Source organism: Xiphophorus couchianus, chromosome 13 (assembly GCF_001444195.1).
Source record: "Xiphophorus couchianus chromosome 13, X_couchianus-1.0, whole genome shotgun sequence".
NCBI classification, from domain to species: domain Eukaryota; kingdom Metazoa; phylum Chordata; class Actinopteri; order Cyprinodontiformes; family Poeciliidae; genus Xiphophorus; species Xiphophorus couchianus.
In genome coordinates, this window is record NC_040240.1 from 29,374,252 (window position 1) to 29,390,268 (window position 16,017).

Sequence of the window (16,017 nt, forward strand, 5' to 3'; positions counted from 1 at the left end):
GAAGATGTTAGTTTTTCTGTTAATCTCCATGTTCTTCATGCAGTCTTGGTCAGGATTCTCTTGCAAAAGAGATTTTAAATGTCAATGTGGTGAAATAAAGGTTAAGTAAAACAAAGAGAAGCATTTTTAAAGAGACAGAGGCCCAATTTCAAGTAAAATTTAATTTACCGTAAGTTCATATTTGTAACAACTGAAGGTAACATAGTTATTTGTTTGTGCTATAAACTGACAGTATGTGCCTGGAAATCACATAATACTGCCCCTTTAAAGAAAAGCCTGTAATAGCCACGCCCGGCCTCCACCCCTGTCTGTATTAATACGGGGGTCTGGTGTCTGACAGGTGGGCTGGCGAGCCGTGTGCAGAGAAAAGACACGCTGGCTCTGAAGCTGGAGAGGCAGGAGAAGTATGAGCGAGAACAGAGGGAAGGCCAGGAGAACCAGGAGGGGATGAGCTGGAGCAACAGGGAGCAGTGGGTGGCTGTGAGGAACAAGATCGGCACCACGCTCACACGGTAAAACACACACACACACACACACACACACGCCCACCTGCCTCCCCAACAAGACAGGATACCATCTGTTTTTCTACTCTCCTTCCTCCACCTCAGAGATGCACTGCACTAATGTTGCATTCTTCACTGACTTGACAGATGAACTGACTTTCTGTATGACTGATGGATAAATATGTTGCTTATCTTCAGGCGGCTGAGTCAGAGACCTACAGCGGAAGAGCTGGAGCAGAGAAACATTCTTCAAGGTGAGACTCACTTTGTCCGTCCTTCACATTACAGTTAAATATGTCATCTGCAGGAAAAGATCAGTTCCTCAATGACTTCTTAAGTTTCATAGTTTCATCTTTTCCTCCCAGTTTACCTTTCATTACCATTCTTTTGGTAATTTTAAGTACGAAAAAAATCTGAGTTCTTTCAATCAGTGAATTTATTAGTTCTGCTAAATAGTGACTGATAACACTCTTCGATGTGAAGGCTGTTACTAAGTGAAGGCAACTCAAAATGAGCTGTGTTCTTCGCCAGAGGGTCAGGATGTAACCACAAACACTTAAGAAGTCTGAAATTCATGTTTCTGAAATTAAAGCTTTAGGGTGGCTTAAATTTATTACAGTAATATAATTTACATTGGCTTTAAATATGTTAATCAAAGGTCTTAAATTAGGAAAATCAGGACTATTTAATTGAGTTTCATTTTTCACTGGACATTTCTGTCTGGCAGAAGTGTGAATCACATGCCTACATTTGGAAACAAACTTCCAGAAAACTGTAAAACAGCTGAAACACTGACTTCTTTTAAATCTCAAGTAAAAACCCACCTGTTTAGGATTGTATTTGAAATGTGATCAATTACAAATTTATTGATGGAACTTGACTTAATGCTGTGTTTTGATTGTTGATTCTATGTTGCTTTGTATTTCTGTGTTTGATATGATGTAAAGCACTTTGAAATGCCTTGCTGCTGAAATGTGCTATACAAATAAAATGTGATTGATTGATTGATTGATTATAATTGCATTCTGCATCTGAGGTTACTTGAGACTAGCTGCTAATATACCCCAGCTAGCAAGTTATCCAGCTAGCTTTTTTCCTGTAGTATGGTCACAAAGCTAGGGTCACAATTTTGCTATGCTTGATTGGAATACATCAGGATCCCCATATTTTTAATTTGTTTTTATCTTAAATGTCATACAAGGTGGCATCAAAAATATCTTAAGAAGTCTTAAATGTGACTTGCTGAAACCTGCAGATACTCCAGTATCTGTACATACATAAATCAGTTTCTAATATCACAAGTTGCTGTTTTCACCTTTTTAGTCAAGATAAAAAAAAGAAATCAAATTTTTTAATTTAATTAAACAGCTTACAAAGAAGTTTCCGATTTACTGTCAATAATTTAATGGTTTGATTTTTGTAAATAAAATGTGTATTAATCAAGAAAGCCATTTGATACGTCAGCGTTGCTTTTAGAGGTTTGTAGTAAGACTGCGTTGACTTTTAATTCTAAAGAAATGCTTTAATCAGTTTGAGTTGTAGTGAAATAGACCATGAAGTGTACAAGTTATACACGAACGCCCTGGACTCCCATCAACACACCAGTGTGTGTTTGTGTGGACCTCCTCTTATTCACGACTCCGGATTCACAGATTTTTCTGAGGAAAGTCAATTCCAATTTATTCAAATTTTTTCTCTGAGTATAGCTAAAATATTTGAAAGAAATTGCAGCTTGAGAATCTGAAATGCCTCAGAGCTGCTTGTCCCACTACTGGCTGCTGTTTGCAAAGCAGCCAATCCAGGACTGCCATTTCCTTTTCTTGCTGCTGATTGGCTGTTCATATTGAGTTGTACTTGATGTTTGAACTACTACAAAAGCGAATTACGAGTGTCTTTTGTTAAACTATGTTCCGACATTCAGATTTAATATAGGTGAAATAACTTGGAGCAATCCTACTTGACACTATTGTGTTTTTTTAGCATCGTTACGCTGAACTCCAGCGTCATTCCACTGCTTAAGAGTTGCTTCTCTTGCCCGGAGTTGATGCTGGGCGGGAAACAAAGTGTTTAAAGACTTGAGCTGTGTGATGTCAGGTAGCATCAGGTAGAGCTCCAGTCAGGACAGGCACAGACAGGCTGTGGAGAAACGCAGCTGAAAGGAAAGTGCTGTTCTTCCCACAGGGAGGTTGGTGCTGAAATAACATGCATTTCTCATCATGTTTAGGAGAACGTTTAAAGCTGTTGGAAAAAGCTTCTGTAAAATCAAACTACTTCAAATACAGTTTGTTTAGTCATCAGAGTCCTGCTCCGAGTCAGGCTGAGCTCAGTCTCGGTGTCCATTTAGCTGGGATCAGAACAACATGGCTCCTTGTGCAGAGCTTGGCAGTGCTTACAGAGCTCCATTATGGCAGCAGGTGGACGGCAGCTCAGGTGAAGCTTAGCTGACTGGCTGCTCTGTTTTCCCCTCTCATGAAACGTCTTCCCTTCCCACAGCCAAGAACGAAACGGATCGACGGCTGGAGCGATCCGAGATCAAACGGAGACTCACCAGAAAGGTGGGGGACGTTCGGCGAGCGTACGTTCAGCAGGTATTCTCCTGAACTCCAGCCCTAAAACCTCCTTGTTCTTCTACGTTCAGCTGTCTCAGAGGCCCACGGTGGCTGAGCTGCAGGCCAGGAAGATCCTGCGTTTCCACGAGGACGTGGAGTCCACCCATGCCGAGGACTACGACCGGAGAGCCGACAAGCCGTGGACCAAACTCACTCCTGCTGACAAGGTGAGACCTTGCAGTTCACAGCCGGTCGCTGCTGACAGAAGCCTCGTGTGATGGTCAGGTGTTCAGGAAGCAGCCACCTCATAGTCTGGTAGACTTGGTTCCATCGGGACCAAAACTACATTTATTCCATTTCCAGCTGCTGTGGTTCTCTCGCTCTGTTAAACCTCTGAAGAAAAAACTGAGTAAAACTGCCTTCTTCACAAAATGGAAACAAAAAGAGTAGTGTCAGATTGTAGTGGTTGGAGGATTTCTCTCTGATAGAAGACCATGACCCATTTCTCCTGCTACCGCTAGACTAGTGGGTTTGTTTTGATTGTATTTACCCAGAATGCCCTGCGCTGTAGTTTGCTTCCTGCTTTTGGGACAGTTTCTGGTCCACATATCAGACTGTCCATGCATCCTTAAAAAGATTTAAAACTTCATGCATCTAAAATGAAGGCCTTGTAGGAAATGCAAATTGGCCTTAAATATAGTAATCATAGGTCTTAAAATTTGTCATAGTAATACTATTGGTTTTTTTTGGTTTTTTTCAGGGGGCCGTGTGCAGACATGTGCATTTTGTGACTTGACACAGTTGAGGCTACCGCTAGCTGCTAAAAACCCTTGCTACCTAGCTTTTTTGTGTCTATGATGGATAAGTGCAAACCTATTCCCAGTTGGCTGGATAATATTTATTTTCATCACTGTCTCACCTCTGTTGACAACTCCAATGAGGCTTTTTGCATTCTGTACAAACAAAAAACAACTTTTACGTTTGGCACCACGAGGCTTTGTGTGATGCTTGATTGCAGGATCATACTTCGATCCCTTATATATGAAGTTTTTTGGTCTTAAAGTTTATTCAATGTGACGTCTAAAAGCTCTTAAGTCTTAAATTTGACTTGCTGAAACCTGCATTGTGAAAAACAAGTGTTCAGAATCGTGTCCAGAAGGTTCTGATCCTGTGTGTTCCCTCCAGGCCGCCATCCGCAAGGAGCTCAACGACTTCAAGAGCACAGAGATGGAGGTCCATGAAGAAAGCAAGATCTACACCCGGTGAGGCCGCCGCACACGCTGAGTATCAGTACTGTTGGCCTGGCTAAAGTATTCATACCTATGTGAACTTTTTCACCTTCTTACACAGCCTAGTGTTTTATTAGGATTAGATGTGACAGAGTAGCACAAAGTAGTTCATCATTGTGAAGTGGAGGGAACACAATACATGATTCTAGGTCGAGAGATTTAACTTAAAATGCTCCAAATCAGGGCTGTCCCTTCAGGACAAGTGGTTGATGCTAATGGAGACTTTATTTAGTTACAGACAAATTCTAATCTCACAATAGAAATATTGACTACAGCAAAAGTACCTGATGAGCAGGCTTTATATATCACATTAATAAAGCTTTGCTGACCCCAGATCTGATTTTAAAGAATTGATCAAATTTGGCTACATGCAAGAGTGGCCTAAATCTTGTTTTTATTGCTTAAAATTGATAAAAAATGTTTTATAAATTTCAGTTGAGACCTTTAATAATTCACAAAATAAACCCCTTTTTTTAATGAGGCAAAACACTTAATGTTCTGGGTCTACAATAATTTACACATCCCTTTCTAACAAAATAAATAGTTTTACACACTTAAAGTTATATAACTTGGTTTATTATTGTATAGGTAAAATGAAAAGTTAGTATTTTGTTTCTTCTTTATTTCTCCCCCTCATCTTTTTGGGCCCATGAGACATTTTCTCTTGACATATTTTGTGACAAAAAAATTGTACACCTCAGATCTACATTACGAGTCGTTTTTCTTCCATGCCACAGTGATGTTCTGCTTTCTGTCGCATAAAATGTACTGAATCAGTGGAAGGTTTGGAGGAAACTCATGTTTACAGCTGTTTCCATGTGTGCCGTCCTGCAGATACCACCGGCCCTAGCTGCTCACATCATCATGTAAAGCACTTCGGAAGCAGCAGCAGCAGCAGCTTGTCCCATTTCCTCCTGTAACCTGAAGATGGCGCCAACGCTACCTGAAGAGTCTCAGGATGGTGTCGGACTGTGGTGGAGTCTGCAGGAGACGGTGGGCCCGGTGGGCCCGGTGGGCCGGTGGGCATTGCAATGGCTCAGTGACTGAACCAGAGAGGGTCCCTCACCATGAGCCGGTTCTGCCTTAACGCTCCTGAACACTGGTACCAGGCTGAGGCCAAACATGAGACTGGTTCAGAACCAGCCTCTGATTGACTGTTTTTGTTAATCACAATCCCATATCACTAGATGATTTTTGATAAGAGCACCTTATGCTTCCTAACGGGGTTGAATGAAAACTTAGCCTTTAATTCTGTGTTTATATTTGAGATTTTTGAAAGCAGGAAAATGTACATATTTTTCTCTTCCTGTCTGTTTTATGGTACTTTATATATGCTGCTCTATAGCGGATGCAGCTGTATGGAACAATAATGTAGATTTAATAAACTTTATATTGTAAACTACTGACTGGAAATGCTGACATGTTTTAATTGTTTAGTGTTTCTCTGTTGTCATTTCTGAGCATTAAAGGTACGGATCCTTTTTCTTTTTTTGATACAGAGCCTGTAAGCTGTGTTGTCTGCAAACACTGAATAACTGATCGATCTGATTAGAAAATAAAAAAACAATGATTTATGAATGCTTCTTTCTGTTTCTATTATTTCTTTCGATTCTCTGGTGTTTTTTTGGAATATGCAGTTACCTGAGCTTGGCCACATGAGGGCAGTGTTGTATGAAGGACTATCACCAACCGAACTGTTGAAGTAAGAGGGCTTTTACAGGATTCAGTTTCACAAAGTTCCTGATCTGTAAAAATGCAGAAAAAGAAAATACGACGTTGAAAAGGTATTTCTATTTCTATCCTTTATTCTGTGTAGAGACAGGAGCAGTACAGCTGGATTTTATATGGATTTTATTACAGTTATGTGGAAAATCAATATTTTCTAGACCTGGTGCTTCTGCTGTTATTCCATTTAAAGGAGTCGACAACAAAACACGAAGGAAAAATATTTTTAAAGAAATTGAAGCCTTCATACCGTAACTTTCCACATAGAAATGCTACAAAACTCCAGCCACAGGTAGAAATCAATTGCAAAATACCGCACCCTGGTGGACATCATAGGACACTGTCGGTTAAGTGTTTTGGAAAAGACTGATTTTCTCTCTTTAATTTATTGGGGGTTTTGCCTTATCAAAGTATTGATTATTATTCAGAGTGAACATGTATATATATATATATATATATATATAATTTTACAATGTAGCATATTATAATGTAATGCAGGACTACAGTTGGATTTACTGGGGGATTTTTTTAAAAATATTTTTTTACCTCAGAGTGGCCAACTTTCTATTATTCCCATATCGATTTGATACAGTAGGGTTCCCGCACTTCCTGTATTTGTCCCTCTGTCTCCCTCACTTTTTTCAGCACCTTTAAACGCAACGCGAGCGCTCAGATGTTCGCGCATGTCTTCCACCTCTGCGGCAGTAACCTTGCTGCTGCTGCTGAGCAGATCTGCTGCTGTGTTACATTCATAGCAGCAAACCAGCAAAAGGCAAAGAATTTAGCTCAGCTTTCCTCCCCAAACTAACCGAGTGAGATTAATGCTGTTGGATGCAGGCAATGTTAGCTAAATGACTAGCTAATGCCAATAAATCACATTAAGCTGTTTAACAAATATTGGCTTCTAATTTTGTTTTGTTCAAAAGTGGGTGGTATGGTTACATTACTTGAGTAACTTTTGGGGGGGAAAGTAGTTTTAATGCACTATTTTTTCTCTACAAACATTTTATTTGAAAGGTTACATAAAAGTTTGTCTATTTTCTATTAAAGTACAAGCTGGTTTATTCTGGCCCATAAAAGCAACGTCCGCCCTGCTAAGCTCCTCTGGAGCCGAGGCTGGATGAACAGGGCAGGTTTGATCATTTTCAAGGTGGGCAATGTGTGTAGACAATCACATATAACTAAGTAGCTGCTCAAAGACGTGCTGCGTAATAGTGAAATGCTTTGGCACTGATGGAGAACATCGCTGATTGAAGGAGGAAGCGTTCGTTCAGACTGTATGCCTTTCATGCATTATGATCCTTTACTACTTTTTTCCAAAGTGTTTTTGATTTTCTTAAGGCATATAAAAAAAAGCTGGGGGAAATGTTTTTGTTATTTTTTTTTTTTGTAGGATTTTTCTAAATGGCCACTCAGGTGGGCAACATAGTGCTGTCAATCATTCTTGTGTACTCACTGCTCACACCCTCCCCATTGCCCTGTTTCTACACTACAACTTTTTCTCGTCAGCAGAGCCTGTTGAGAGTGCTAGCATAGGTAGTTAGTTTACATAGCAACCAAATGACAGTTTTCCAGGAATGGTAAGTTGTTTCTCTGCCATTTGTACATGAGGATGATTGACAGCACTAAGACCCTCCTCTTGACTCTGATTGGTTGTCAATTACTTCAGCTGGCAGTAGTAACTCAGGGAGGAGGAGGAGGAGCTTCATTTTTTCATAGATTATCAGTCTCATGTTATACTGTCAGGATTTAGTGACAATTTTAACAAATATGTAGAAAACGTTTCTTTTCTTTTCTTTTTTTCTTTTTTTTATAAAAGTTCCATGTCCTAGCCCCCAGATCTTTATACTCTCTGCATTTGAACTCCATTTTTCTGTGGTCTTCACTTTATTAGGATAAGCCCTGGCTCATTGGAAACTAACTTTTACAAATACGCCAACAAATCCTTTACTCCAGGGGTGTCCAAAGTCGGTCCTGGAGGGCCGCCATCCTGTGTGTTTTAGTTCTCTCCCTGGTTTAACGCACCTGGATCCAATGATGGCTCATTAGAGGCCTTAGGAGAACATTGACAAGCTGAGAAGGTTGTTACTACAACCAGGGAGAGAACAAAAACATGCAGGATGCCGGCCCTTGAGGACCGACTTTGGACACGCCTGCTTTACTCTGAACGGAAAGGAAATGAACTTGATACATATATACCACACATTCGAAAATCAGAGCCTATGATAGGCTGAGCAGAATGTTGGATCAGCAGAGATCTCTAATCAGGTGTTTTCTCCTTTGAATGGACACAAAAGAAGCAGGACGGCGACGGCTGAAGGTCCATCACGTTCTGCTCTCCAACGACCAACTTTTAAAAGAAACGCTGAGATGAAAAGGAACTGATTCAATCTATAGCTCTAAGCTCAATCTCGATTCTCAATCTCGTTGTAATCTGTTGATGACAATGACAAATAAATCTTATCTCTATCTCTAAGCTTCATATCTGGTAATGAGATCTTTTATAAATGGCAGAAATGAGTCCATCCATTTAAAGAGGTGCAGCAACACAAAACACTGATGTTTAATGTTGGCTCCTTCTCCGTTAGCTAGTGTCCAGGATTTTATTGAATAAAGTTCATGCACGCACCCCTCCCCCCCACGCACACACACACACACACAGATTTCACACAAGGACTAATGGCTTTGTGGTTACATAAGAATCTGTACTAATTTAATCACCATTTGTTTAAATGAGTGAGTCCATGACTTTCTAACTAAGGGCAGAAACAACTGAAACTGTCAAGTGAAGGCTGCAAGGCAGAAATGATTTTTAAAATAAAAAAGTGTTTGTTTGCATGTCTCGTTTTTAGTTTTGAATTGATACCTTGAAAAAAAATCACCAAGTCTAGCCGTGAAATTTCTACACCTGTTAAAGCTTACGTATGTAACGTTTATACATATATATATATATATATATATATATATATATATATATATATAATTCCTTATTTGTTAAAGCTGTCACCATATCATAACAGTATGGTATGATATCTGTGAAAAGATCAATCAAGAGTAATTGACAGAGCTAAGCCCCGCCTCCTGGCTCTGATTGGTTGTTTCTGACTGTATTTCTGGCAGCACTGGGAGAAGGCAGAGGAGTTGGATTCTTCTTCATGGAATATTTGTCTTATACTGTCATGACAAAGCAACAGTTTTAACAAATAGGTGAGAAATATATATATTTAGTAATAAAAGTTACATAGGCAAAGTTTTTAAGTTATTTTTTCTGTTTTCAATTTTGTTTTCACTCAGGTGGTGATAATATCTGTAATGAACCTGTGATCTGCCTTCATAGTCTGAATTACTGATTAAAACACCAAATGGACATAAGCTGGATGGTGTTTCTAACAGTCAACACAACAATAAGATTTAATGGACATAATTCCAGTTCAGAAACCTCATATTTATTATTTTTAAAAAACAGAAGAAAGGAGCAACTTAAGAACCACAAAAACATAAAACTGAATTTGTTTGTGTTTCTCACTTCATTCTGTTTCCTCCATGATGAAGCACAGAGTCTTAGTGAGAAACTTAATGGAGCCAGAAAAACCAGATCTACATGTTATTGACTCAGAAAACGTTTCCTTCTCTTTAGTGCGTCTCTTTGATTCCTTGACATTCCCGTTCCTTTTTCAGAGGTTTAATGTGAGAGTGTGTGTGCTGTGTCGGGTGTGTGTGTGTGTGTGTGTGTGTGTGTGTGTGTGTGTGTGTGTGTGTGTGTGTGTGTGTGCTGTGTCGGGTGTGTGTGTGTGTGTGTGTGTGTGTGTGTGTGTGTGTGTGTGTGTGCTGTGTCGGGTGGGTGTGTGTGTGTGTGTGTGCTGTGTCGGGTGTGTGTGTGTGTGTGTGTGTGTGTGTGTGTGTGTGCTGTGTCGGGTGTGTGTGTGTGTGTGTGTGTGTGTGTGTGTGTGCTCCATTCATTAGCCACAATGTTCTGATCATTGGGGTGAATCTCAGGACTTGCCCTGCCTCGGTTCACTTGGTTCAGAGAAAATACATCCCATAGTCTCTGACGCTAGTGAGAGTAGTACACATAAAATTGAATATAAAGTTTGGATGATTAGTTGTTTTTAAAGGATGTTCACTTACAATGAATTGATAGGGAGTCTTATTATAAGAAGAGGTGAGGGGATGAACACAAATGTATTTTAAGTCTTACTGTGATAGACGAGAAAATGTTATTTAATTGGGTGTCATTACATAAATTGCATCTCTGGAAAATATGACAATATAAAAAATAATAAAAAAGCCCAAATTATGTATTACTTATATCCTTTTTTGTGTTTTTTTTTGTCAGTAACAATTAAAAGATGTTTTTAACCCAACGTGTCACAGTGTGTAGCAGAAGTAGGACCCAAGTACAAACAGAATCAAAGCAACACTCCAGGTATGTTTGTGATGAGGGAATAACATGATAACATGATGTAAAATATGAAAAACAGGTGGATTTTGCATAAAATCCAACTTGAAAACTGCTTTTTGCATTTGCTCAGGTCGTCTTCGTCTGACACTAAAACTTTTAAGCGTGGCAGAAACCAGAAGAATGAATCTGAACGGTGGAAATGTTGCAACACAAGATGCTTTGGAATAGTAATACAAAATATATCAATAACTCATAAGCTGGAACCAAACTTTAGTTCAGAGCCTAAAGCTTAGGAAACATTTAGCTTGTTGTAATGTTGAGAAGAACGTTGTGATTAGCAGGCATGAATGAGTTAATGATAAATCCCTGATTCCAGACCAGCATACAGGAAAGTCTATTGCTGGCTTGTGCAGAAGAAGCCAAAAGAGAAAGTAATAAAAATATGTTAGCATGCTAATCACCCCAGGAGTTGAGCAAACAGTCGTCTAGGTTAAACAGAGGAAGGTCATTCAGATTCTACTGTTTGTCTCTGTGAAAGTTTTAAAAGTTAGACGTCAAAGTGTGTGTCTAGTTTTATCCACCAAAGGTTTTGTGTTTGACACGTCCATCATTTCAGATGATTAATTAGTGATAAAAGCTGTCATCGTCCTGATAGAAACAAATTAACCAGCTGTTTTTTTGTTGTTTGTTTGTTTTTTCAGTTGATATGTTACACCTTTAGTAGTCATTAAGCTTTTGGCTTTAATCCTGAATAGATTATCATCTGATTTTCTTCCTGAAACATTTAAATTCCTTGGGGATTTTTGCTGACAGAAGCCGGATGCTTCGAATGTAAACTGGTCAAAATGATTGGAAAAGTTCAGTCCATGTACTCTGGTTTCCTCTTACAGTTCCTAAGCATGACAACTGTTGGGTTAATTGGTGTTTCTAAAATTTTCCTTAGGTGTGTGTGTGTGTGTGTGTGTGTGTGTGTGTGTGTGTGTGTGTATACATTGTTGTTGGACCTGTGTACAGACTGGGGACCTGTCCTGGTTGAGTTCCTGCGTCTCACCCAGTCCCAGCTGGAAACAGTCACCAAAACTTGATTTGTTAGATGAAAAGATGTTTGTTTCTGGACTATTTAAAGTTCAGACCTTCATCTCTCACAGATCATTTCAGGAATCTTCATAAACACCACGTGACGTGAGTGGGCAGCTGCAGCCCACATTCCTGCGTTTATAACACACATCAAGGCCGTTTTCAATGAAACATTACAGATCTCTCTGTTGTGGGAAAAGCAATCGGACTAATAATTAAGTAATTACTAATCTGCTAACAGCGGATATCTCCATAATTGAATTGTGACTCTCTCTCCGGCCCGTACTCTGAAGAGCGCCGGGCCTGAGATGCTGCCGGTGTCCAAGGCGACTCCTTGATTCTGCTCTGAATCTGGAGAGGAGATGCACAGCTGGCAGTTTAATTTTCTGAAGGGTGTAGATAGCACTCTCAGGGATTCATTTTGGGCTTGTTTATCTGAGTGCTTGTGGAAACGCCACAGTGAACTTTTCTGAAGCACTGTTTGGCTTTCAACTCAATCACAGTCACACAGGATGGATTTTTAAATCCCATCAGCTCCGATTTGAAACCATTTACTGCTGCAACCAGGAAACCGATACAGAGCTGTTCTTTACTAAATATTTAGTCAATTTATTTTTTGTATATAGGGTCTGACTTGCTTTGAACAACTATAAATAATTGTGTTGGGCAATTATTAATAACTCTATCACTTAGATTAGTTAAGTTATTCTGAAACACACTGACCTTTGCCTCTCTTATTCTTTTTTTTACAGCCACACCCTAAAGGTGACTCATGTCAATTTGTCAAGAGTATTGGATGACAGTACTCCATTTACACGGAAGTCTGTAAATGACTAAAATCCCCAAATAATGTTTGGTCTAGTTTCTAGTGCAAATATCTTAGAACACCTGAAGTAAGACAAAACAAACTTAAAAAATTACTTTTGAGCAAGTTTTAGAACCTTGTTTTATTTGTTTTTAAAAGTCTCTAATGTTATACTTGTGAGTACTTGTTCCATTTTATTTCCCTTCTAACAAGACATTGTTGTAGATTATGAGTGGAATTTTACAACATCTTATAACATGGGAGTTATTGACTTAAAATTCAACAAGCCCCATTATTAACTGTTCCTACTTGCTGAAAAGTGACTTGTAAGTTAGTTTTGTCTCATTTCAAGTGTACTAAGACATTTGCACTAGACATGAGACCAAAAACATCTGGTAATATTTTGAGTTTTTCCAGATATTCCAGCCTCCAATGCTGCATTTTCTTTAGAATATTTTTGATGTGCTCAAGTAAGAAATTCAGGAATTAGTGAGTTTCCTACAAATAATTTGGAGTGGCAGAAAAAAAGTCCATAAATAATAAGGCTTGAATAGGCAAAGGTTCACTGTATACATGAATCGAATGGAGACCTGAATCTACATGACAGTAGATTCTTCTTTAAAAGTGTAAAATCAAGGTTAAAAAAAATCATAGCATCAGCGTACCAGTTAAAACCTAAAGTCTGGGAGATAAGCTGGATTTACATGTGAAATTATACACACAAAAAACTGTTAAAGAACAAATTGCCATTCGATCTTAATGTGATGCTTTTGAACGCTGATCCCTGCAGGCAGGGACTGAGTTTACAGCAACAGACAGAACACTCAAATAGCTCTGGCTTCTTGAGTCCAAAGACAGTTTTATTTGCTCTTCAGCATCAGTGTTGCAGTGATACACCTTAAAAGATGGAAACATTTTAAGAGAATCTACTAGCAAACAAACTGCAGACATGAGATGAGCACGAGGAAAACAACCTTAATGGAACATTTTAGGTTGGAAGGTGCACAAGGCCAAACACACCATCTGCCGCTGGAGGCTTTTTTCCATTAGCTATTGACAAACAACAGGGAATGGGAGAAAATCATCAAGAGTGCAGAGATGCATAGAAACCAAACAACTCCTGCTGATGACTCTACTGCAGAGCCTCAGTCCTCTGAATGACAGGCAAGTTAAGAATAACATGTTCATATCATCCATCCAGAAACATTAGCTTATAATTGAGCCAGCACAAAAATCTCTGACAGAAACACCCCTTCACACACACACACACACACACACACACACACACACACCCACCCACTACACAGACACACACACACACACACGCATCCCTATGTTATTAACTACCTCACACTGATGTCAAGCAAATGTGCTGTAACTACCACATGCCATTGTCAGGTGATTCAAAGTAAAGAAGTAGAGAAACTAATTCTCTTCTAGAAATGTCCTGATAAATATGTTAATCTTTTAAAGAATTCTCATTGACTTACAGCTTAAGTAATAGCAAAAGTTTCTGTTGCCTTCACAAGCTAACGTTAGCATCTTAGCATCTCAAAACTGTTTCACTTATTTAATTGTTCATTTGAACCAGCTACTAACTTCACTATCAGTTTAGTTTACTCTTATATGTTTGATGGTAACATGTCTCGCTCTGAGTTTTTTTTTTTTTTGATGTATTGCATAGTGCAGGTTTTATGCTAGCTAGGTTGCCTAACAATGCTACTGGAGATGCTATAACTGTGGTGTAGCTATATAAGTTTAGTACAACCTCTTTGTTTCATAAATTCATAATCTCATCTAAAAACTTAGAAATAGAAAACCATTCACATTTTCATTTGAATGCAGCTTTGGAACATATTTGAAAAGGACTTGAAGAGGCTTTAGGAATACCTACAGATACTGAAAGCTGTATTACACACTTATTACGGTATTTTAGAATTGGACAGGAGGCACCAAGTCTTTATCTTTCCTGGCTTGTGCCAGCAACAGAAACATGGCAGGTAGTTGTGCTAGTATGATTGAGTTTTGAAACTATATTAAAACAGAAACCAAATGCAGTCCACTCACAATTAGCAAAAGAATCATTTGGGTGTTTCTTGAGGCGGCGGAGAAAGAATCACACAGCAGAATATCAATTCACTAGTTAACTCTGAAAATGAGGAAGAGGAGAGCACACAGGAAAATCTAAAGACAGAAGATCAGTTTCCAAGAGGCAGAAAGGATTTCTGGATTCACTAGCAAATGTGTTGCTTTAAATGACCAACTTGATGGAAGAGTCATTAAGTTTCTATCACTGTTTGATGCTCCTGCTCTGGATCTATGTAGTTAATGCAACCCTGCAGTTTATCTGATGTGGACGCTACTGGCTTTAGCACAGACATTTGAAGTTTGTAATGATTTTAAAAAGAGCTGCATCAATTCAGTTTATTTACTAAGTCCCTCAGATCGGAATGGGGATTAAAAAAAAAAAGAAACAGCTGAATGACAAAAGAATGTCATATTGTCATACTTCAAATAGCACCTTCCAGAAAACTGAGGAACATTGTCTTCTACATCTGCATCAGCTCAAGTGGTCCTGATACTAAAGACATGAGAAATAATTTATTCTTATTTTTTTAATTTTACTTTATTTTTCCAGGACAGAAATCCATTGGGATTATTCATCTTTTTCTCCAGGACGTCCTGGTCAGGATGAAACCAGAGCTGCACAAGATGAAAACAAGCCATTACAACTACAACATAACACCAACAACAACAATGTCATCAAACTAAATTATTTACAGCAACAAGGTATCAAGGAATAAAACAAAAATAACAATTAACAACATATAAATAAAAAATACAGCACTGAGGCTTTACTTAAACAAGATATGAGTGAAATCTCTGACAGTCTGATTTTGTCTAAAACTAGAAGAAAAATCTGAGCTGCAAATTTTTCCATCTTGATGAGTCAAAATAGGACAAACTCATCCTTCCTGACACAAAGGCCGCCTTAAACCGCAGCCAGCTACAAGTCCAGTTAGTACAGCACATTTCAGAACCAGGCAGGTCAAAGTGCTTTACATCATAAAAATACAACACAGTAACCAATTATGAAACAAACAGTAAACATTACATCTTATTAAATCCCATCATCAAGAAAATATACATCAAATACATTGACCAGAGCTACCTTATTAGCCAAAGGTAGCTCGAAACAGATGGACTGTGTGTTTTGGAGTTCAGTGAACGTGGAGTAGATATATGTTCCTAAACCTGCTTTGTATTTGAAAATAATCAGAGCTTCATTCTATGAATACAGGGTGAGGTAATGAGGTAAGTGAGTCCATAACCCAACTTTCAGTAGAGGTGGGCGGAGCTATCACAAATATTGATAATATCAACATCAAGTCATGTTTGTATTGGATTGATACTAGCATCTTAAGATCGATGCTCTAGTTTCAGATTCGCTCTTGAAGTTTTTATTTATTTTTGTATTTCTTAACTCTATCTCAAAAATGATTCGTTTGATTTGCTCTCTAATGATCTTTTTTTTTTCTTTTTTTTTTTTTTGCATTTTATGTTTTTGGTTTTCCATTGTTTCTGTTTGTCATGTTAATGTGTCATTAAAATATAAACTGTGACCAAATTCTCTCCTATGCTTGAACACAGGAGAAACTTCTGGAAC

General features: G+C 38.6%; 1 protein-coding gene across 9 annotated transcripts in view; it reads left to right on the forward strand.

Moving 5' to 3' along the window:
* Positions 1–5,919, forward strand: part of phactr4a (phosphatase and actin regulator 4a) — a 35,364-nt gene extending 29,445 nt beyond the window's left edge. For all 9 annotated transcript variants that reach the window (XM_028035379.1, XM_028035380.1, XM_028035381.1 and 6 more), the window contains 6 exons: positions 341–512; positions 702–757; positions 2,997–3,058; positions 3,142–3,279; positions 4,238–4,314; positions 5,176–5,919. In XM_028035379.1, the coding sequence (XP_027891180.1) occupies positions 341–512; positions 702–757; positions 2,997–3,058; positions 3,142–3,279; positions 4,238–4,314; positions 5,176–5,191 (521 nt within the window). In that variant the 3' untranslated portion in view covers positions 5,192–5,919. The remainder of the gene's footprint in view (positions 1–340; positions 513–701; positions 758–2,996; positions 3,059–3,141; positions 3,280–4,237; positions 4,315–5,175) is intronic.
* The last annotated feature ends 10,098 nt before the right edge of the window (positions 5,920–16,017 follow it).